Source organism: Lithobates pipiens, unplaced genomic scaffold, assembly GCF_037356315.1.
Source record: "Lithobates pipiens isolate NorthernLeopardFrog02 unplaced genomic scaffold, aLitPip1_a1.2 Scaffold_19, whole genome shotgun sequence".
Taxonomy (NCBI): domain Eukaryota; kingdom Metazoa; phylum Chordata; class Amphibia; order Anura; family Ranidae; genus Lithobates; species Lithobates pipiens.
In genome coordinates this window covers 30,766,388-30,788,053 of record NW_027507764.1, presented here as the reverse complement: position 1 = coordinate 30,788,053, position 21,666 = coordinate 30,766,388, and the positions used below count along the sequence as shown (strand labels likewise).

Genomic DNA, 21,666 nt, shown 5'->3' with positions numbered 1-21,666 from the left:
GATTGCTTCTGTGACTTTAGTGTGCAATACCTTTACTCATTAGTGCATCTTCTTTCCTTTCTTTATTACTTTCTTTATTGCTAGTAATAACTTGTGCTATCATATGCTGTGTACACACGATCAGATTATCCGGCGGATTTGGTCCGACCGACCAGAGTCCACCGCACAATCCACCCATGTGTGGGCTCCGGCTGACTTTTTTTCCCCAAAAGTCCGGCGGATTAAGAAAGTAGATTTGACTCAAAAATTGTCCGCCGGACTACGAGTCCGGTGGACAATTCGGCCGTCTGTGTGTTAGTCTGCCGGACTTTTGAAATTAACGGACTTTCCCACACATGGAGGAAAGTCCGTTCATTTTGAATGCGGCTCCAGGTAGCCGGGACTAGCGAAGGAATTCAATGTAATCACCTTTGGCAGCGATATTGACACGTCGCTGCTCCGTCACCTGGTATGGACTTAAAGGGGAAGCCCTACGGCGAAAAAAAAACAGCGTGGGGGTCCCCCAAGGTCCATATCAGACCCTTATCTGAGCACGCAGCCCGGCCGGTCATAACAGGGGGTGGGGACGAGCGAGTGCCCTCCCTCCTGAGCCATACCAGGCTGCGTGCCCTCAAAATGGGGGGTGCTTTGGGGATGGGGGGCACCTTGTCCCCATGTTGATGAGGACAAGGGCCTCTTCCCGACAACCCTGGCCGTTGATTGTCAGGGTCTGCGGGCGGGGGGCTTATTGGAATCCGGGAGCCCCCTGATACTGGCTCCCCACAATGTACCCCTACCCATTCACCTGGTGGAAAAAGAAAACATCACACAAGAGTTTAAAATAATTTATTGCACAGCTCTGGGGGTCTTCATCCGTCTTGGGGGGTCTTCTCGCCGGACTCCTCTGCTATCTTCTGCTACCTCTTTTAATAGCAGAGGAGTCCGGCTTTCTTCTTCGTCGCCGCCCGGTGGTCTTCTTCCAACTTCGGGGGTCCTGTCCCCCTCTTCGATTCTTCTTGACGGGCCTCCGCTTTCTTAATTTAGCTGTTTTACTAGTGGTGGCCTGGTCATTGCTGCTGCTTGACTTGCTTGACTAGACTTTGTGGAGCTATTTAGCCTTTTAGCAAGGCTAAATACCAGGTACCAAATGTACAACTGCTTACAGTCCTTTCGTTATTTGACTGCCCCGAATAAGGGGAATGTTGATGTGTAAATTGATTCCGCGGCACAAAGATTCTTAGGGAGGAAAAAGAGGGGGGTAGTTCAGATATCAGTTTAAGTAGCAACACAGACCGTGAAACCCACCTCTTGAAATGTCCCCGAACAACCAAACACAGTCCTTATCCCTTCTGCTTTCTCATATAATATGAGAAAAAAAGAACAAAAAAAAAGAAAAAGCAAGCAACAAAAGTTATGGGTATTTCTCACCAATCCAAGTGCTGAATTTTTCAATAGGTTGCTGCAATCAGCTTCAGATGTCCTGTGTTGTGTTGCTTGTCAAGTGCTGTCTCTTGCGCTGAGACTCTTTCATTTAAAAGACAGCCCCTCGTGATTCGACTTGTGGCACCCCTGTATCACCGCTGATAAAGATAGGGGAACCCTCTTACGAATCTCCCTCTGATTAATCGCACTGATCAGAGGCTGAGTTGCTCTAGTACTGGCTGCTTTCCCTAGCGGCCAGCTCAGCAGCCATCAGGGGGGAGGGAGGGGAGGCAGCCTCTCACTTCTCTCGCTACCCCCTCTACTACCTCACACCCGACCGATGTCTGGTCCTCATCCCTCATCCTCCGCTCCCACTGTATGCACCAGAACAGTGCTTGTGTACCGCCCCGTCTACAGCGCGGCTCCCCTCGTTCACACAGCGAGACCGCTAAGCAAGCAGCCGAATGGGTCACGGCATCATCAATTCACCAGGAGTGGGAGAGAGGGGGGCGAGAGGATGCCAAACTCCCTCCTAACTCGCTCTCACCAACACCTGCATCCGGTCACGCCCTGGAGATGAATCTCTAGATATAAGCCCAGACATGGCAGCTCCGATATTCCTGTCCTGATATGTCCTTTTAATTCTTGTACAAATATGTTTATGTTGATTACATTTCATGTTCATTTAAATCTTTTTACACCTCAATGGATTTAATTTAACAAAACATTATTGACAACAATGTTATTGAATAATGATTAATAACCAGCAAGAACCTACAACCCATATTACATGGATAGTTTTTTTTTTTTTTTTTTTTAGCATCAATAGATTTATTTTATGAGATTCTTGTAGAAAATTGCAGGAGGCCCAGTTTAGCTGCTTTCGACAATCTTCTCCTGAGCTCTGAGAAAGCTGGCTTTTTTCTGAGCAATGCGGTCTTTCTTTGGTGCCAGGGACAACTTGGCACGATTCCACCTCTTCTTTTTGACTTCTCTCTTGGGCTTCTTTTCGTGTACTGGGTTCTCCCTGATTGAAGCATGGGCCTTTTTGTATATGTCTTCCATTTGGTCAGCTGTGATGCCATGCTTTATATACCGGGAGAATTGCTTCTTGTATGCATCCTCATCTTCCTCTATTAGAAGACGCATGTAGTCCGCCACATTCTGGCCAAGGATGTGTTTGCGGTGGACTTCTGCGTTGAACTCTTTGCTCTCTGAGTCATAGCCAGGGAAGCGTTTGGTGCTGTGAGGAATGGACAGGCCTCCATCAACGGCTCCCTTGAGTGCACCGAAGACTTTGTTTCCAGTGGTGGTCCTGGTGAGACCAGCATCCAGGTAGCAGGTGAAGGCACCAGGTTCACCATCAATGCTCTCCACATTGTACTCATCTCCAGTTACTTCCACCTGGCCTTCATACACTTTGTCAAGACCAAATTTGTTCAGCAGCCTGCGAGCCAGCAGCAGACCCGTACAATAGGCGGCAGCGTAGTTCGTCAGCCCAGCCTTGACACCGAATTTGGGAAGTTCATGGCCATAGGCAGCACAGACGATCATGTCACCTTCAATCCTGGCATAGGCAATCTGGCAGATGATGTCTCTGTTAGTGATACGAACAATCATCCTGTATTTTGGGGTGTTGTACTTGTTTTTGTCCTGGATGACCAGTCTCTTGCGGGCATAGTAGTCAGTTTTGCCCTCTCTCCTTCTGCGAAACTTAACCTGGTACCTCTTGAAATAAGCCTTGTTCTTCACAACTTTTACGAACCCCATTTTTCCGGATTTTGTCCCGTCGAGGCTAGGACCGGAGAGTCACAGCGCTCACGTAAGGGCGCTGGAGAACTGGGGAAAAAAAAGCATGGATAGTTTTTTTTTATTCTCAATTGATTATCTGGTCCATACTCTGCTTGTATGAGATATTCAGTCTACAATCAGGTAAAACATTTATTAATATAAAGCAAAAAGAAGACCTGTGACTCTTGTTTTCACCACATGGAGAGGTCATAAAAGTTCCCATCATTGGAAATTATTCATGATTTGCGAGGATCAGGTGTTAGTGTTTTTTTTATTTTGTTTGGCAACTCTTGTACACGTTACTTATGTTACTATCTGTGTGTGTTCCAATACTGAGATAATCATGCAACTGTGACATTCAATGAGGGCCTCAGCTGGACACCACTCTTCCCTGTGTGTGTTCCAATACTGAGACAATCATGCAAATCAGGTATTCAATGAGGACCACAATAGGACACCACTCTTCCCAACAATGGAGGTTGGCTTCCATAAACATGGTCATTGTGATGAAAACAGTATCAGCAGTCACACCCCAGCCAGGTATTTTACCTCCTCTTTAACATATCAATTCACAAGCCAATAATCAATGAGATGATAAATTCTTTATTGGATGTAACAGCTCTCTATATTCTGTAGCTAAATGGTCATTGTTCAAGAAAAAACAAAGTGTACTTTTAGTAAATAACACAATCTCAGGCGTATTATTATATTTACTTAAATTGTTAAATAGTTACTATTGCATATTTTTCACTACATTTTAGATTTTTTTTTTTATGTGCTTCTCTTTAAAAAGTTTTTTATTTGATGCTCTATCAAAGTTAGGGTGACAGAGGTTTTTTTTTTTTGCTGGGGGGGAGGGGGTTTAAGTCCCTAAACATTTTTTTTCTGTGGCGCCGGTTGGTTTTATTCATCTTTTTAAAATTTTGATAATCTTTTTGGGTTACGATAACTAGCTGCCATGTATGTATTTGGGTATATGGAGAAAAGGGTGGTAGATTTAGAAGAAGTTTTCAGTTCCACCAAGGAAAAACTGGGATAGACTTAGAAACCAGTTGAAACATCTAATGGAAAAACAAATGTAAGATTTGGTGAGATGTGAATACTCCGGAATTTATATATTAAAGTGGAACTTTACCCATAACAACTTGATAAAAAAAATGTTCTTTAGCAAGGAACATACATTCCACATTAATAATTAAAGTAAATTGCTTCCAGCATTGCTCCTGTTACTTCTTGCTGGAGGCTGCCATTTTTCTGAAGCTCAAAGCCCCAGCAGAAAATCATAAAACAGAACTAAACCCATCAATTTACTGGTTTAAAAAATAAAGCTACATTCCTGGAATGCTGGAAATGCAAACTGTCATATTTGATTGTGTCCTCAACCAAACTGTCAAACCATCAAATATCTTGAGTCATAACTCGTCACATGTTCAGCACTATGGCAGTTGCATTTGAAACAGAAGCAGCTTTCTTGAATGTAAAGGATAGGAGGGTTTAATTCTGCTTTAAGGTGGTCAGCAGGTCGGCCTCTACAAACTCAGCAATGCCTAAAAATGGAGAGCAACTGAGCATTTGCAGAGCAGGATAAGACACTGTATTACTGTTTTTTAAACAATATAGACACTTATTTTTAATGTTTTACATAGCTATACCTTCAAAATGGGCCAACCTGAAGTGATCTAGCAGGACTTGATTGTCTACCTAAAGTTCCACTTTAAGGATAACCCCAAGGAGGTTGAGATGGGACACCAGAAAAACAGACCAGCGCTGCTCAATGTTTTTTTTTTAACAGTATTTTATTTAATGTTCTATCAAAGCTTGGGTGGCAGTGACCTTTTTTATTAAATTTTTTGGTATTTAGGTCCCTAAACATTTTCTGAGTTGCTGTTGGTTTTATTAATCTTATTTCTCCCTCTTATATTAGTTATTCACTCTACAATCAGGTAAAACATATTAGAAAACAAAAATATTTCAATTTTATAGTTAATATGAGAGAAAGTTTTAAAACTCAGTAAAGTTTTTAAAGTATTTGGGTTTCAGCATGTTTTAATCCTATCACCTATTCTCTAGAAAACCTGTTTATATGCAAATCAGCAAGAACAATGCGGGGTCATTTACACATCATTTACATGAGAAGCCAATGGAAAGCCTTCATTCTCAACTGTTCCCGCCCATCTCCCTTGTATAAAGTGGGCCTCTCCCTCCTGTGATCAGTGACTACTTCCAGAGATCCCGATATACTCATCTATTACAGCCTAGCTGGAGATTTGGTGACGTTGTCCGGTGTTGATCTGCAGTTTAACTTAATACTTTGTGAAACTAATCTGACTTCATCACCGCTGAATCCTCCTCAAATTAAGGTAAGGTCACTTTCCTCTAACCAATCAATGGATCTTTATGATTTAATGAACATTCTGATAATAATCTTGCAGAGGTTTATGAAGTATATGTAATAAATATGAAAAACTGATGAAAGGGGTAATGAATGGAGGTTCAGGACAGGATAATATGTAATACAATGTATATAGAAGACAGGATAACCATTGGAGGCTTGCCATGATCAGTCTGACGAAAATGTTGTTAGTAATAAATTTGTATGCAATAAAAGTTGAGATAGTAATTTGTGTGATGTAATAGAAAACAAAACAAATGTTTGGGTAGCTAAGTAATATATAGTTGTTAAAAAATCCTATTACAAGAATATTCCAATTTGTGCAAAACAAATGACTGAACAGTGTTGGATTCTTTGCTATGAAAGATTCCCTCTCACCAAAACCAGAGTACAACATTTCACATAATGATCTCACTGAGTATTCCCTTCAATTTATTTCATGAAGTCTGTCAGTCTGATGATATGAGGTTTTGCTAAGAACATAAAGATGACATTGAGTGGGAAAATGTCTTGAACATGTTTTTTAAGGTGCCTGAAAAGGAAAGTGACAATTGAGTGTTTGGATGTTGCTTTAGTGCTGGCTTCTTTCCCTAGCGGCCAGCTCAGCTGCCATCAGGGGGGGAAGGGAGGGGAGGCAGCCTCTCACTTCTCTCGCTACCCGCACTACTACCCCACACCCGACTGATGACTGGTCCTCGCCCCTTGTCCTCCGCTCTCGCTGTGCTGTGTGCACCAGAACAGTGCTTGTGTCCTGCCCGTCCGTCGGCTCACTCGCAGCCCCGTCTACATCGTGGCTCCCCTCGCACACACAGAGAGACCGCTAAGCAGGCAGCCGAATGGGTCACGGGCATCATCAATTCACCGGGAGTGGGAGGGAGGGTGGCGAGAGGACTCCAAACTCACTCCTCACTCGCTCTCACCAACACCTGCATCCGGTCACGCCCCGGAGATGAATCTCTAGATATAAGCCCAGACATGGCAGCTCCGATATTCCTGTCCTGACAGGTCCTTTTAATTCTTGTACAAATATGTTTATGTTGATTACATTTTATGCTCATTTAAATCTTTTTACACCTCAATAGATTTAATTTAACAAAACATTATTGACAACAATGTTATTGAATAATGATTAATAACCAGCAAGAACCTACAACCCATATTACATGGATATATTTTTTTATTCTCAATTTTTATTCTCAATTGATTATTTGGTCCATACTCCACTTGTATGAGATATTCAGTCTACAATCAGGTAAAACATGTATTAATATAAAGCAAAAAGAAGACCTGTGATTTTTGTTTTTACCACATGGAGAGGTCATAAAAGTTCTTATCATTGGAAATTATTCTTGATTTGAGAGGATCAGGTGTTAGTGTTATTTTTTTATTTTGTTTGGCCACTCTTGTACAGGTTACTTATGTTACTATCTGTGTGTGTTCCAATACTGAGACAATCGTGCAAATCAGGTATTCAATGAGGACCACAATAGGACACCACTCTTCCCAACAATGGAGGTTGGCTTCCATAAACATGGTCATTGTGATGGAAACAGTATCAGTAGTCACACCTCAGTCAGGCATTCTACCTCCTTAATATATCAATTCACAAACCCATCAATAATAAGATAATCAATTCTGTATTGGGTGTAGCTCTCTATATTCTGTAGCTAAATAGTCATTGTTCAAGAAAACCAAAGTGTACTTTTAGTAAATAACACAATCTCAGGCGTATTATTACATTTATTTACATTGTTAAATAGTTACTATTGCATATTTTTCACTAAATTTTAGATTTTTTTATGTGCTTCTTTTTAAGCAGTTTTTTATTTGATGCTCTATCAAAGTTAGGATGGCAGAGGTTGTTTTTTTTGCGGGGTGGGGGAGGGTTTAAGTCCCTAAACATTTTTTTCTGTGGCGCCGGTTGGTTTTATTCATCTTTTTAAAATTTTGATAATTTTTTTGGGTTACGATATCTAGCTGCCATGGATGTATTTGGGTATATGGAGAAAAGGGTGGTAGATTTAGAAGAAGTTTTCAGTTCCACCAAGGAAAAACTGGGATAGACATAGAAAACAATTTTAAACAGTTGAAACATCTAATGGAAAAACAAATGTAAGATTTGGTGAGATGTGAATACTCCGGAATTTATATATTAAAGTGGAACTTCACCCATAACAACTTGATAAAAAAATGTGCTTTAGCAAGGAACATACATTCCACATTAATAATTAAAGTAAATTGCCTCCAGCATTGCTCCTGTTACTTCTTCCTGGAGGCTGCCATTTTTCTGAAGCTCAAAGCCCCAGCAGAAAATCATAAAGCAGAACTAAACCCATTAATTTACTGGTTTCAAAAATAAAGCTACGTTCCTGAAATGCTGGAAATGCAAACTATCATATTTGATTGTGTCCTCAACCAAACTGTCAAACCATCAAATATCTTGAGTCATAACTCGTCACATGTTCAGCACTATGGCAGTTGCATTTGAAACAGAAGCAGCTTTCTTGAATGTAAAGGATAGGAGGGTTTAATTCTGCTTGAAGGCGGTCAGCCTGTCGGCCTCTACAAACTCAGCAATGCCTAAAAAGGGAAAGAAACTGAGCATGTGCAGTGCAGGATAACACAGTGTATTACTGTTTTTTAAAGAGTATAGGCACTTACTTTTAATGTTTTACATAGCTATAGCTGCAAAAGGGGCCAACCTGAAGTGATCTAGCAGGACTTGATTCTCTACCTAAAGTTCCACTTTAAGGATAACCCCAAGGAGGTTGAGATGGGACACCAGAAAAACAGAGCAGCGCTGCTCAATGTTTTTTTTTTAACAGTATTTTATTTAATGTTCTATCAAAGCTTGGGTGGCAGCGGTCTTTTTTATTTATTTATTTATTTCTTTGGTATTTAGGTCCCTAAACATTTTCTGAGTTGCTGTTGGTTTTATTAATCTTATTTCTCCCCCTTATATTAGTTATTCACTCTACAATCAGGTAAAACATATTAGAAAACAAAAATATTTCAATTTTATAGTTAATATGAGAGAGTTTTAAAACTCAGTAAAAGTTTTTAAAGTATTTGGGTTTCAGCATGTTTTAATCCTATCACCTATTCTCTAGAAAACCTGTTTATATGCAAATCTGCAAGAACAATGCGGGGTCATTTACACATCATTTACATGAGAAGCCAATGGAAAGCCTTCATTCTTAACTGTTCCCGCCCATCTCCCTTGTATAAAGTGGGCCTCTCCCTCCTGTGATCAGTGACTACTTCCAGAGATCCCGGTATACTCATCTATTACAGCCTAGCTGGAGATTTGGTGACGTTGTCCGGTGTTGATCTGCAGTTTAACTTAATACTTTGTGAAACTAATCTGACTTCATCACCGTTGAATCCTCTCCACATTAAGGTAAGGTCACTTTCCTCTAACCAATCAATGGATCTTTATGATTTAATGAACATTCTGATAATAATCTTGCAGAGGTTTATGAGGTATATGTAATAAATATGAAAAACTGATGAAAGGGGTAATGAATGGAGGTTCAGGACAGGATAATATGTAATACAATGTATATAGAAGACGGATGGCCATTGGAGGCTTGCCATGATCAGTCTGATGAAAATGTTGTTAGTAATAAATTTGTATGCAATAAAAGTTGAGATAGTAATTTGTGTGATGTAATAGAAAACAAAACAAATGTTTGGGTAGCTAAGTAATATATAGTTGTTAAAAAATCCTATTACAAGAATATTCCAATTTGTGCAAAACAAATGACTGAACAGTGTTGGATTCTTTGCTATGAAAGATTCCCTCTCACCAAAACCAGAGTACAACATTTCACATAATGATCTCACTGAGTATTCCCTTCAATTTATTTCATGAAGTCTGTCAGTCTGATGATATGAGGTTTTGCTGAGAACATAAAGATGACATTGAGCGGGAAAATGTCTTGAACATGTTTTTTAAGATGCCTGAAAAGGAAAGGGACAATTGAGTGCTTGGATGTTATGATATCACTCATGGTCATTGTAGGTCATTCTGGGACTTCACAGATTTGGCGAGAATGTTTTAGGGAAGAGTCACTAATATCTTCTCATGGCCTTTAGCATGGCCTCTGCTGTCTTGTACTGGGTACAAAGAGAGAGACAACCATTTTCCATTATTGACATGATAGTTTTAATTCAATTTACACTTCGTACCTGGCTGAGCTCTGTCTTCATCCTCCTGACTTCATGTAACTAAACTGAAACGTTGGTTAGCAAAAAAAGCAGAGAATTTCTGGTAGGTCATCTTATGGTATGGTTGGCCTTTTCATGGCAGCGTCTGCCAGAAACATAATATACACCAAAATTCTTCTGGCAGCCGATACACCTTTTCTTCACGAAGGACACTTGGGGGTAAAATGATTTTTTTGACCACAAGTAATCGAGATGGCCCCACACGCAACCTAACTGGTAATTATTGGATATATCCTGGAACCTATTTATTGCTATAAGGCTTGGCTTTTCCATTTGATTTTGTACATGAACAAGTTATGAACTTGCTTGATAATATTATTGTACATGGATCGCTGTATTTCCACATTAAGGTCCATTTAACTGTACTCCATCATTTTCCATTGTTTTGTTCAAACTCTCACTTATATGACTGAAACTTATTCCTGAGTCACATTCATTAATAAGTGGAGCTTTATTGAGCATTTCCTTTTTTTTATAGGTATATAAATGCTGGTAACAGTGTTCATATCTGACACTTTTCTAAAATTTGTCTTAAAATATTTATTTTCTTTTTCTTTTCCTCTCCAGGACACTATGGCCTCCGTTTCTCATAATGTGGAAGGCCTTCTGGACAGAATGGTCTCCTCCTTTTCACAAGGTCTACAGCAGGTAGACTTACAGGAGTACTTCCTCATGGTGAAAGAACTTGGAGAAGGAGGCTATGGAAGAGTATTATTGGCAAACCACAGGATAACAGGTCAGTGAATTTAATATAACTAACAATTCAATATCATCATTTACAAATATATATATATATATATATATATATATATATATATATATATATATATATTTGATCTGTAGAATGTAGACTTTATATTACATCCCCATAAGTATTTAAACGTTTAAACCGTTAGTTGATGTTGGTAAGTATAAACTGTTTAAAGTATGAATTTGTTTTGGTAGAATTATTTAGGTATGAGTACATATCTGTCTGGAGTAGTAGACTATATTTGCATGCAGACTGCCCTAGATAATGGTTACATGTGATGCTGATCCTCAATGATTAAACAAATAGAAATCCATCGAATGAAAGGGGTGGGCCAGGAACAGTCAGGCTGGGGAGGATATGATGCTAATAATGATGGACATCACTCATTTCGGTGCAGGAGAGGTTCCTGTACAGCTGACTGCTGGCAAGGCTGAAATGTAGCTTTAGATGAAGCATAATACATTCTCAAATATTTTAATAAGATCGGTTGCTTCAAGATTGTGATTTTCAAGTGGACATAAAAAATTTAGAGCTATAAACGTCTAATTTTGTTAAATTTTTTTTTTCACAGATCAACAAATGGCATTGAAGATCATGGATAAAAACAGAACCAGCCAGCGGTCTTTCCTTCAGGAGTTCAGTGTCTCATACTTACTTTCTTCTCATCCCAACATCATCGGATGTTATGGCATGGCCTTCACCACCATCGACTACTTCGTCTTCGTCCAAGAACTGGCCCCTGTTGGTGATCTGTGCTCCATGATTTTGCCACATGTAAGTACATTAAGGTTTCATTATGCCCATTTTTTTAAGTTTTGATAAAGAAATGTTATTACAAATATTTTGAATTCCCCATCATTTTAATATCGCGGAGACATTTAGCGAAAAGTGAATCTTTTGGGGGAACACATACAGAAATAGAATCCATCCCTAGTCTAAAACTTAAAAAAGGAAAAAAAAAGAAATGTTATGGCCATACATATACTTTAACTGATTCTGAATTTCTCTTCTACCCTACTGTAGTTAACATCTATTGTATTTTGATTTTTTGTTTCCTAGGTGGGAATTCCAGAAGATGCTGTTAAAAGGTGTGCTGTACAGATCTCCAATGCTCTCGAATTCATATCTGAAAAAGGACTTGTTCATATGGATTTGAAGCCAGAAAACATTTTGGTGTTCGACAAGGACTGCCACTCCATCAAGATCACAGACTTTGGCCTTGCTAAGGTCAGAGGGACAGTGATAACCTCCAGGTGTGGCAGTAAAACTTACATGGCCCCAGAATTGCGTGACGTGACCATCTCTAATGGACTGGTTGTAGAAAGCAGCCTGGATGTGTGGTCGTTTGGGGTCATCATCTACAGCCTACTCACAGGGGAGTTTCCATGGCAGGTGGCCATCCTTGATGATGAAGCATTTGAACGGTTTGTTGACTGGCAAGACTTTTTTTATATGGACACCCCTCCCGAAGCATGGAGAAAGATTCCGACTGGAATACAAAGGATGTTCATCGATCTTTTGGCCATTGACTTTACTAAAAGAAGTAAAGCTACAGAAATCCTGAAATATGTGTGTGAAAGCTGGAAGGAAGAAACCCTAGATGCAGCCACAGGACAAGAAGATGAGGATCCCATAGAAAGCCATTCTGTACAATTTGAGGTATCCATGGCTTCCCACCTGAACACATCACAGGGTCATGTTTCCATCACATCCTTGTCTTACCTTTTGACCACAGAAACTTCTGGATCTCAGTCTGAGATGGTTCCAGAGCCAAAGAAGGGCAGCATGGAAGAGGCAGTAATCATATTTGATGATGAATTCTCCTTACATGTTGGTGCCGAGGTAGACATTGAATGAACATGAATTGGTGAGTAATGGAGCATCTGAAAGAACATCACATACAGCCAACTTTCTCAGGTATGTGGCTTTCTCAATTCACTATTCAATCTTTTAGGGTCATGTCACTCTAGCAACTCTTCACAAAGTCATTCATTGCACCACAATATCTGTCGGTGGTCTTGTTCAATGCATAGCTGCCACTGTTTACTCCTTTTAGAGGGATTACTAATTTTTAGGAGCTCTCTGTCCCCCTTCTTTCTCTTCAGATGTACAAATCTCTATAAAATGTATTTAACTCTCAAAAAAGGTTGTAAAGCACTAAACCTTTCATCCAACCTTCGAATGTATTGCAAGAATGGCATGTGGTGTAAAAACATTGTGCTATGTGTCCTTCTCTTTCATCGCAGAAAGCTGGGAGATATGCCAATGATAGAACTCTTAAAGGTGTGGCTCAGCCTTGTAGTTATGAATATTAAAGTGAAACTTGAATCAAAGAGGCCGATACAAAGGGTCTTCTAGCAAACAATGGCAATAGCAGGACTCTTGTTGGGTATGATATTAGCAGTTTGCTGCCAAACATTTTTACATGGTTGCTATTTTATGATGGCATTGCCAAGACCAATTATAACACATTTAGAGCAGTAACAGGAACCTGCATTGTTCAGTTTTTATCAACTTAGAGCAGTCAGACCATTGAAGGACGGTTGCTTACCGGTTGGTTTAGATCTCTATTCATTTCTATTTTGTTTTATTAACTAGATTTGTCTATTCTGTGGATATTTTGTGATTTTACACATCCTGTGATATAATCGCTTGACGGAACCTTTTCAAACCTTTTGTAACCTTTTGACCTTATAATTTTTATCATTTCATATATAAATATATATTTAATACTGCATGATACTCCAATATTCAACAAAAAATAGACCTTCAGGACTGACTAAATGCAGCTTATTAATATAAATTCCATGTTCATGTTTTGATTTCATGAATGATTTCTCTGTTTTGTTCTAACAATATTTCTTTACATTTTATTTTGTTTTTCTCTAATAATATCTCTTTACATTTTTTTGATGAGAAGTCTGGACTATCCCCAGTGGATGAACAAGACCCCTTGCCTAGTACATGGTGGATGTAACTTGTACATATATGAGTCGTTACGCCTCCTGTGCACTGGGTGGGGCTCTTGAAATTTCTCCATACAGAAAAATACCTGCTGATCCTGCCCAAAATCTAATGAGTTCCTTAAGTAATGTCAGCCTAGTTGTATTGTACATTGCTCAGAAGCAATAGTTTTGAAAGGTATTTGCTTGCACATTTTGATGGCACAAGCTACAGGTTTTGCATTCTTGTCTCAAATACTTGGTTTATCATTTTCCCAGAACATCATGTTGGTATGATATTTTCCATTATATGATATACACATGGATTGTTCTAGGTCAGTCACTCCCCAAGTAGTTAAAAAATGATAAGGATATTTGGAAATGAATCTCTCTTTTTTTTTTTTTTTTTTACTTTATATCTTTATTTGCTTTTCCAATTTTCAAAACATACAAAATTCACAAACATTTTACATTCCTCAAACAACATATTAAAGGGGGGCATCTAGACTCCCCCTTCATAGACAACTTCATAAGTCTATCATTTAATCACCCATAATCTACAAAACGCACACACCACCATGCTTCTAATACCTCCCTCACTCACCACTACATCCATCCCTCAGTGTTAGGTAACTGGGTGTTGAGCCTGACTTGACAGAAGAAGACCTCTCTTATGGCTCTGGTTCAAGTCTCACTGGAGTGAGAACAGTGGTACGAGAGCACAGCGGGGTAGGAGAGTCTGGCCGGATGCAGCAGCAGATGCAGGCGAAGTGGCGAACCTCCAGATTCTAGAACCACAGGAGCAAGTGGAAGCAGGAGACGGCTTGGCAGAACTGGCAGTGAAGGCATGGCTGGCAACCCGATGAACCTGGAAGGCAGTAGCCAATCCTGGAAGGTCTCAGAACGAGATATAGGCAAGACAGGTCAGGCAGGCAGGAACCAGCAGACAGGTGGCAGATAGCGCAACGTCAAAACAGGCAGAGATTCAGCAACAGTAAGTAGTCCGAAATAAGGTCAGGCAAGCCGAGGTCGGGGTGGGAGAGAGCAGCGAAGTCAGACGGGAGCCGAGTCAAGCAATCGGGAACAAACAGGCAGAAAACGGGGTTCTTCAGGTACTAGCTGCAGACAAACAGCACAGAGCATCTGCAGCTGTACCTTTAAATAGGGCCACTGGCGCCAATCGCATTAGCGCGCACACGCCTGGGGTGCACGGCGGCGTGCGCACCCGCGCCGATGCCCAGGCTGACTAGCGGTGCGAGTGCACATGCGCGAACAGCAGTTTGCGAGCGGGACCCTGACGTTGCCCTCCCTCAAGGGGCAACCTCCGGGTGCCCCTAACGTCTCTCTTTTCAGGGTTTGCGGAGAAAAAGGCCCGAATTAATCTCTCAGCGTGCAGATTATCATCAGGTTCCCAAGAGTTACTCTCTGGGCCATAGCCTTTCCATTTAATCAAGAACTGACCTTGTCCCTGCCGTCTTCTAAAGTCCAGAATGGCCTCTACCTCGTATTCCTCATTCCCATCGACAAGAACAGGCTCAGGCGGTCTCGTTCCTCTATTAGGAAAGGGGTCAGGTACTGAAAGTTTAAGCAGGGACACATGAAAAACCGGGTGTATTTTCATGGATTCAGGTAAAGACAGTTTATAAGATACCTTATTAATCCTCCTTTTAACCGGAAAAGGCCCCAAAAACTTGGGTGCCAGCTTCTTGGAAGGACAGGCTAGTTTAAGATTAGAAGTTGAAAGCCATACCTGATCCCTGATTTGAAGAACCAATTCTCCCCTTCTCCTCTGATCGAAGGTCTTCTTACTATCCGCCTGAGCCTTGGATATAGCTTCCTGTAGGATCTGGTTGTTGCGGTGGAGAAAGGTCACGGTGTCCTGGACTGCCGGAATGGAGGATTCTGAAAGGAGATCAGGAAGAAATGATAACTGGCATTGTTGTAGGCGAACTAGGCTAAGGGCAAAAGGGATACCCAATCGTCCTGCACAAAAGACGTGAAACACCTGATATACTGTTCAAGAGTCTGATTTGTACGTTCCGTCTGTCCGTTGGTTTGGGGGTGGTAAGCAGAAGACAAAGCCAGTTCTATCTTCAGACTCTCACACAGAGCTCTCCAAAACCGGGAAGTAAACTGGACCCCCCTGTCGGACACAATATTAGCGGGTACCCCATGTAGTCTAATGATCTCCTTAATGAAGATATGGGCCGTCTCAGATGCTGAAGGGGTTCCTTTCAAAGGTAGGAAATGGGCCATCTTGGACAGACGGTCTACAACTACAAAGATGGCTGTACAGTTCTCGGAGGGTAGAAGTTCGACTATAAAGTCCATGGTGATCATTCGCCAGGGTCGATCAGGTGCAGGGAGTGGTTTCAGCAGCCCCCCAGGCCCGGTTCCTGGTAGCTTTACCCCGGAAGCACATGGGGCAGGAGTTAATGTATTTCTTGCAAAATTCCTTAATGCTGGGCCACCAGAAAGTACGCAGCACGAGTTCCAGAGTCTTACGAGCCCCAAAGTGCCCTGCTAGGGGATGATCATGAAGAAGAGTAAGGACCCATATCCGGACATTCTCAGGGACAAAGATTTGACTGTCCTTCCACAGCAGACCTTCTCTGGTTGTCAATGTAGTCCCCGACAAGGAGAGGACAAGGAGAATTAAGAGATGCTTCTCTTATCTGGGACAGCAGATCAGGCTGAACGAGCAAAAAGGTGCTAGCAGGAAGAGTAGTGTCTGGAGGCGCAGCATTCTTTAGAACCGTCATACATGCGCGAGAGCGCGTCCGGTTTCACATTCTTTGAACCAGGGCTGTATGTAATGTGGAAGCAGAACCGAGATAAGAATAGGGCTAAGGCGGGCCTGCCGGGGCTTCAGACGCTTGGCGTTTCGGGAGGTATTCAAGGTTTTTGTGATCGGTGTAAATCAATAGAGAATGGACAGCACCTTTAAGCAAATACCTCCATTCCTCTAATGCTGACTTGATGGCCAGCAGCTCTCGGTCTCCCACGTCATAGTTCCTTTCAGCAGGAGAAAGTTTCCGGGAAAAGAACCCTACGGGGTGCATCAGGTCATTACTGCCTTGACGTTGCGATACCACCGCCCCCACAGCCACTTCGGAAGCATCGACTTCAAGGATGAAGGGCCGAGATGGGTCAGGATGGCTGAGAATGGGGGCAGAAGTGAACAGGCTTTTGAGCCTCTCGAAGGCCTTCTGTGCCTCAGAGCCCCAATGGAAGCATACATTCTGCTTAGTGAGTTGAGTGATGGGGGTGATGATGGCAGAAAACCCTTTAATGAACTTCCTATAAAAGTTTGCAAAACCCACAAAGCGCTATATCCCCTTCTTGTCTGTGGGTGCCAGCCAGTCGAGTACAGCAGATACTTTCTGTGGATCCATCCTGATGCCTGCTGGGGAAATCTCGAGACCGAGAAATTGAATGTTCCGCTGCTCAAACCTGCATTTCTCGGCCTTGGCGTATAATCCATGTTGGAGCTGGAGCAGCACCCTGCCAACGTGCCCTCGATGTTGCTCCAGGGACCCGGAGAAAATCAAGATGTCGTCCAAGTAAACTATAACAGACGTCCAAAAAGTCCCGGAACACATCGTTTATAAGATGATGAAAGGTGGCAGGGGCATTGCAGAGCCCAAAAGGCCTCACAAGATATTCGTAGTGCCCAAAACGAGTTTGGAAAGCTGTCTTCCATTCCTCACCGGCCCCTATGCAGACCAGATTGTATGCCCCCCTTAAGTCCAATTTAGTAAAGATTGTGGCCGATCTCAACTTCTGGAAAAGTTCTGGTATCAAGGGCAGAGGGTAGCGGTTCTTGACCGTAATCTTGTTCAACTCACGGTAATCCACGCAGGGCCGAAGTGACTGATCCTTCTTGGTGACGAAGAATATTCTGGCGCCTGCGGGAGAGGTGGAATGGCGAATGAACCCCTTCTTGAGGTTCTCTGTAATGTAGACCTTCAGGGCCTCCTGTTCCTTTTCGGACAAGATGCGTCCGAACGGGATTTCAGCCCCTGGAAGGAGCTCGATGGGACAATCATACGGACGGTGTGAAGGAAGGGAGTCTGCCCCCCGTTTACTGAAAACGTCCAGGAACTCATGATACGGTTCGGGCACAGATTGACATAAGTTCTGATCAGAGTCCAAGCAGAGAAGTGTTCCAGGCCGGTCAGATGCCTCAGGGAAACAGTGGTCTAAGCAATAGGGGGACAGGAACTTCACCTCTCCAGTGGACCAGTTAATGGTGGAATTATGGGCCTGTAGCCAAGGTATGCCCAGGATCACCGGAAACAGGGGTGATGAGATCCCATCGAAGGTTAATAGTTCCTTATGCTGGCAAGGGGAGATAGCTGGTAGGAAAAGTGTCTCCTGGGTTACTTGGCCTGACTTGATGCGAGAACCGTCTGCCAGAAAAATGGATAGTCCATGGGTCTTCCTCCGAAGAGGTATGGTATGCAGGCTGGTGAAGGCGAAATCGATAAAGCAGCTGCAGGCCCCGGAATCAATGATGGTATTGATGGAGACCGTATTTTCCTGAAGCTGCAATAAGAGAGGAAGAGCAATGTGGGTGGCGTTGGTTGGCAAGGGTACAGGACTGGCAGACACAGAAGAGAGGCACTTACGTGTCTTTGCAGGTCAGTTAATTACATAATGTCCAGATCCACCACAGTAAAGGCATAAGTTCAACTGCCGGCGCCGGGCTCGCTCTTCTGGTGACAAGGAGAGTCGCAACAGTCCGAGCTGCATTGGTTAATCAGCAACTGGGGCAGAGCTGGCAGGACCCCCTTGTGGGGGAGGTGAGAAAAAGGGCGCAGGGGTTGGAACTCTCACAGTCATCCAAGCAGGCCGGTTGGGTTGTGAGGAGCATTCGGTCCTTCGTTCTCGAAGCCGTCAGTCGATCTGGATGGCAAGTGCGATTAGGCCCTCCAGAGAGTCCGGGGTGCCGACATGGGCCAGTTCATCTTTGAGACTTTCAGAAAGGCCCATGCGGAACTGATGCTTCAGGGCTGACTCTTTACACTGGGTGTCTGAAGTCTGTAACATAGTCCTCGGCCATTCTGCGGCCTTGCTGGAGCGCAGATAGGGCAGATTCAGCAGTGGCAGTCCGTTGAGGGTCATTGTATAGCTGGGCCATCCCCTCAAAGAAAGAAGAGAGAGTCTGAGTCAATGTATTGTCATTCTCCAGGAGGTGATGGGCCCAGGTTTGAGGCTCTCCTTGTAATAGAGAGATGACGAATCCGACCTTGGTTGCTTCCAGGGAAAAAGTTCTGGGCTGAAGGGCGAAGTACAACTGGCAGGCATTGCGGAAGGCCCGGAACTTGGAACGGTCCCCTGAGAACCTCTCAGGAATAGGCACCCTTGGTTCAGGTGGAGGCATCATAGTAGCAGGCTGGGAGATGGGTTGAGCAGGAGGAGACGGAGGTACAGTGACCATGGGACCGGAACTGGACAGATGCTGAACTCGTTCCTCCAATCTGGTATACCCCTCCTGAAGAGACTTCACGGCCTGGGTGAGAGCCGCAAGGTGTGAAGAGATCTCCTTCATAGCAGAGGCTCCTTCCACAGGCTCAGTCATGGCTGTTTGTACTGTTAGGTACCTGGGTGGTGAGCCTGACTTGACAGAAGCTGGTGGAAGCAGGAGACGGCTTGGCAGAACTGGCAGTGAAGGCAAGGCTGACAACCCGATGAACCTGGAAGGCAGTAGCGGATCCTGGAAGGTGCGTTAGTGTGCACCCGCGCCGATGCCCAGGCTGACTAGTGGTGCGAGTGCGCATGCGAGAACGGTGGTCCCTCCATCCCTCAGCAAGGTACTTGTCCTTAATCCCAAATATCTAGTCTCACCCACACTACGCTTTTCCTCCAAATTACTATTTCTCTTTCCACAATTTCCAGATCTTATCGTATATGTTGACACTTCCTTATTTGTTATATATCATCCTTTCCTTTCCTCAAGAATTACCATGTCCATACTTTGTTCCCAATCCCTACATGATGGGGGGGGCGGGAGACTGCCACCTCTGGGCAATGAGTCTACTAGCCTGGATAAGGCATCTCAACACTGCTAGCTGTGTATCTCTTGGTTTACCCTTTCCCTCTATCCACCCCAATACACACAGTATGGGATCCATATCTATTCGGGTTTTAAACACTCGAGCAATAGTATCCACTACCTCCGTCCAATATCGAAATAGTTTTGGACATCTTCAAAACATAAGATCCCCCCCGTTCTTCCGCATCTTGGGCAAGTGTCGTTTTTTCTCCGACCAAACCAAAAGAGTTTTTGTGGTGTATAGTAAACCCTATACAGCAAGAAAAGGTGTGACATTTTCTGGGGTGGGGAGAGCGATACCCATGGAGCTAATTCAAGAAACCTTTCCCATTGCAATTTCGATATGTCTCCAATATCTTTCTCCCATTTCCTCCTATAGGGTCTTAACTGCAGCCCTTCCCAATTTCCTTTGTAGATGCTTGGATATATTTTGAATATTAGACCCTTTCGTGTGTTAGCCTTAATAATCTTCTGTAATATAGGTATAGTGCTCCATTCCATCGCCCTCCCTTTAAACTGCTCAAAGCATGCCTCACCTGTAAATACCTGAAAAATTACTGCTTAGAGAGTGCAAATTGGTCTCACAGATCTTGAAAAGATCTCTACTTTCCCTCATGGAAAAATCTGTGAAAGAAACTTTAAACCTTGTCTTTCCCATTCTCTAATTGGACCCAATTTCTGCACCTCACCCAGCTTATTATTATCCCACAAGGGGGAGTACTCAGACAATCCTCTATAGCCCAGGGTTTTCTTTCCCACTTCCCAAACTCTTGCCATCAATTCGAGGGTAGGGGGCCCCCTCAAGAATGTTTCCGCCTCCAATACTTCGGTCAAAGATTCATGCATCAATTTACTAGAGAGAGTCTTCGTATCTTGCCCTTCACTCTCTTTTTCACATCTTTTTTCACAAGATTCAAAAACAGCCGTCTAATATTGTTACTGGTAGACCTGCCGGGAATAAAACCTGATGAACCAACTTATCTATGACTCCATTTAATCTAGCCGCCAGGACCTTTGATAATACCTTAATATGTGAATTAAGTAGAGAGATAGGTCTATATGAGGCATGGTTAAGTGGATCTTTATTCTCTTTAGGGATAACTATTATAGTAGACTCCACCATAGATGGGGGGAGCCCCCCCCCTTCACCGCCGAGGAGTTAAACACCTTTAGCAGTTCGGGGAGGAGCACCTCATAATGACGGTAGATTTCGATAGGGAGACCGTCCGGGTCCGGGACTTTGAGCCTGCCATCTCACGTATGGTCCGCTGTAGCTCTTCAAGGGTGACATGGCTGTCAAGAGCAGCCCTGTCCTCCTCTGAGAGGCAGGGGACCTCCAAATTATGGAAAAAACGTGTTTACTTCTTCCTCGTTTTCATCCTGGTTAGACCGATAAAGATCTTCATAATATATTTTAAATCTATCCACTATCTCCGGTGTATATGAGGATGTCCTACCCTCACTAATAGGGATTGTCGGTACAACTGATGATGGTGCATTAGATCTAACTAGGTGAGCCAACATCCTACCTACACTTTCCCCTTCCCAAAAACAATTTGCTACTGGAAAAGTTGTTTGTTCTCCACTTTACCTAGTACTATTAAACAATAATTTTGTTGTGCCTCCGTCCATACTTTAAAGTTCCCAGGTGTCGGATCACTTATGTATTTTTCTTCTAGGAGTGCAACTTTACCTGCTGCCATTATCTCTCTTTCCCTTTAGTGTTTTTTAATTTTTGAGATTTGCTGGATCAATAGTCCACGGAGAAAGGCCTTAATTGTGTCCCTCACTACCCCCCGGGGGGCTGAGCCCGTATTCAAGTCTATACATTCTTTTAAGGCCCTTAATACCTTCTTGGGGTTCACCCATGAGTTCCAGCCAGGCAGGACTAAATCTCTATTCCCTATAGTTACTACATTCCCCAACCTCCAATGAAGCTATTAATGGTGAGTGGTCCGAAAGTCCTCTTGGCATATATCTAAGATTATTTATCATGGGGTGACCTTGTCATTACCAAGCATCATATCGATCCTTGATAATGTAGAATGGGTACTGGAAAAGCAGGAATAACTCAGAGATCCCGGATTTCTTAATCGCCAAA

General features: G+C 42.8%; 1 protein-coding gene and 1 pseudogene across 1 annotated transcript; one reads left to right on the top strand and one right to left on the bottom strand.

Annotated features, from left to right (window-relative positions):
* Nucleotides 1-2,205: 2,205 nt before the first annotated feature.
* Nucleotides 2,206-3,249, bottom strand: LOC143995868 (large ribosomal subunit protein uL18A pseudogene; annotated as a pseudogene).
* A 415-nt stretch (nt 3,250-3,664) lies between these two features.
* Nucleotides 3,665-12,422, top strand: LOC143997995 (serine/threonine-protein kinase SBK1-like). Its single transcript, XM_077493793.1, has 5 exons — nt 3,665-3,732; nt 5,117-5,135; nt 10,382-10,550; nt 11,137-11,339; nt 11,625-12,422. The coding sequence occupies exons 1-5, from the start codon at nt 3,665-3,667 to the stop codon at nt 12,420-12,422; spliced, it is 1,257 nt and encodes a 418-aa protein (XP_077349919.1).
* The last annotated feature ends 9,244 nt before the right edge of the window (nt 12,423-21,666 follow it).

Coding starts and splice junctions, on each gene's coding strand:
- LOC143997995 (XM_077493793.1), top strand. CDS start 3,665: ATGGAGGTTGGCTTCCATAAACATGGTCATTGTGATGAAAACAGTATC. Junction 10,551..11,136: donor GGCAAACCACAGGATAACAG/GTCAGTGAATTT, acceptor TTTTTTTCACAG/ATCAACAAATGGCATTGAAG. Junction 11,340..11,624: donor GCTCCATGATTTTGCCACAT/GTAAGTACATTA, acceptor TTTGTTTCCTAG/GTGGGAATTCCAGAAGATGC.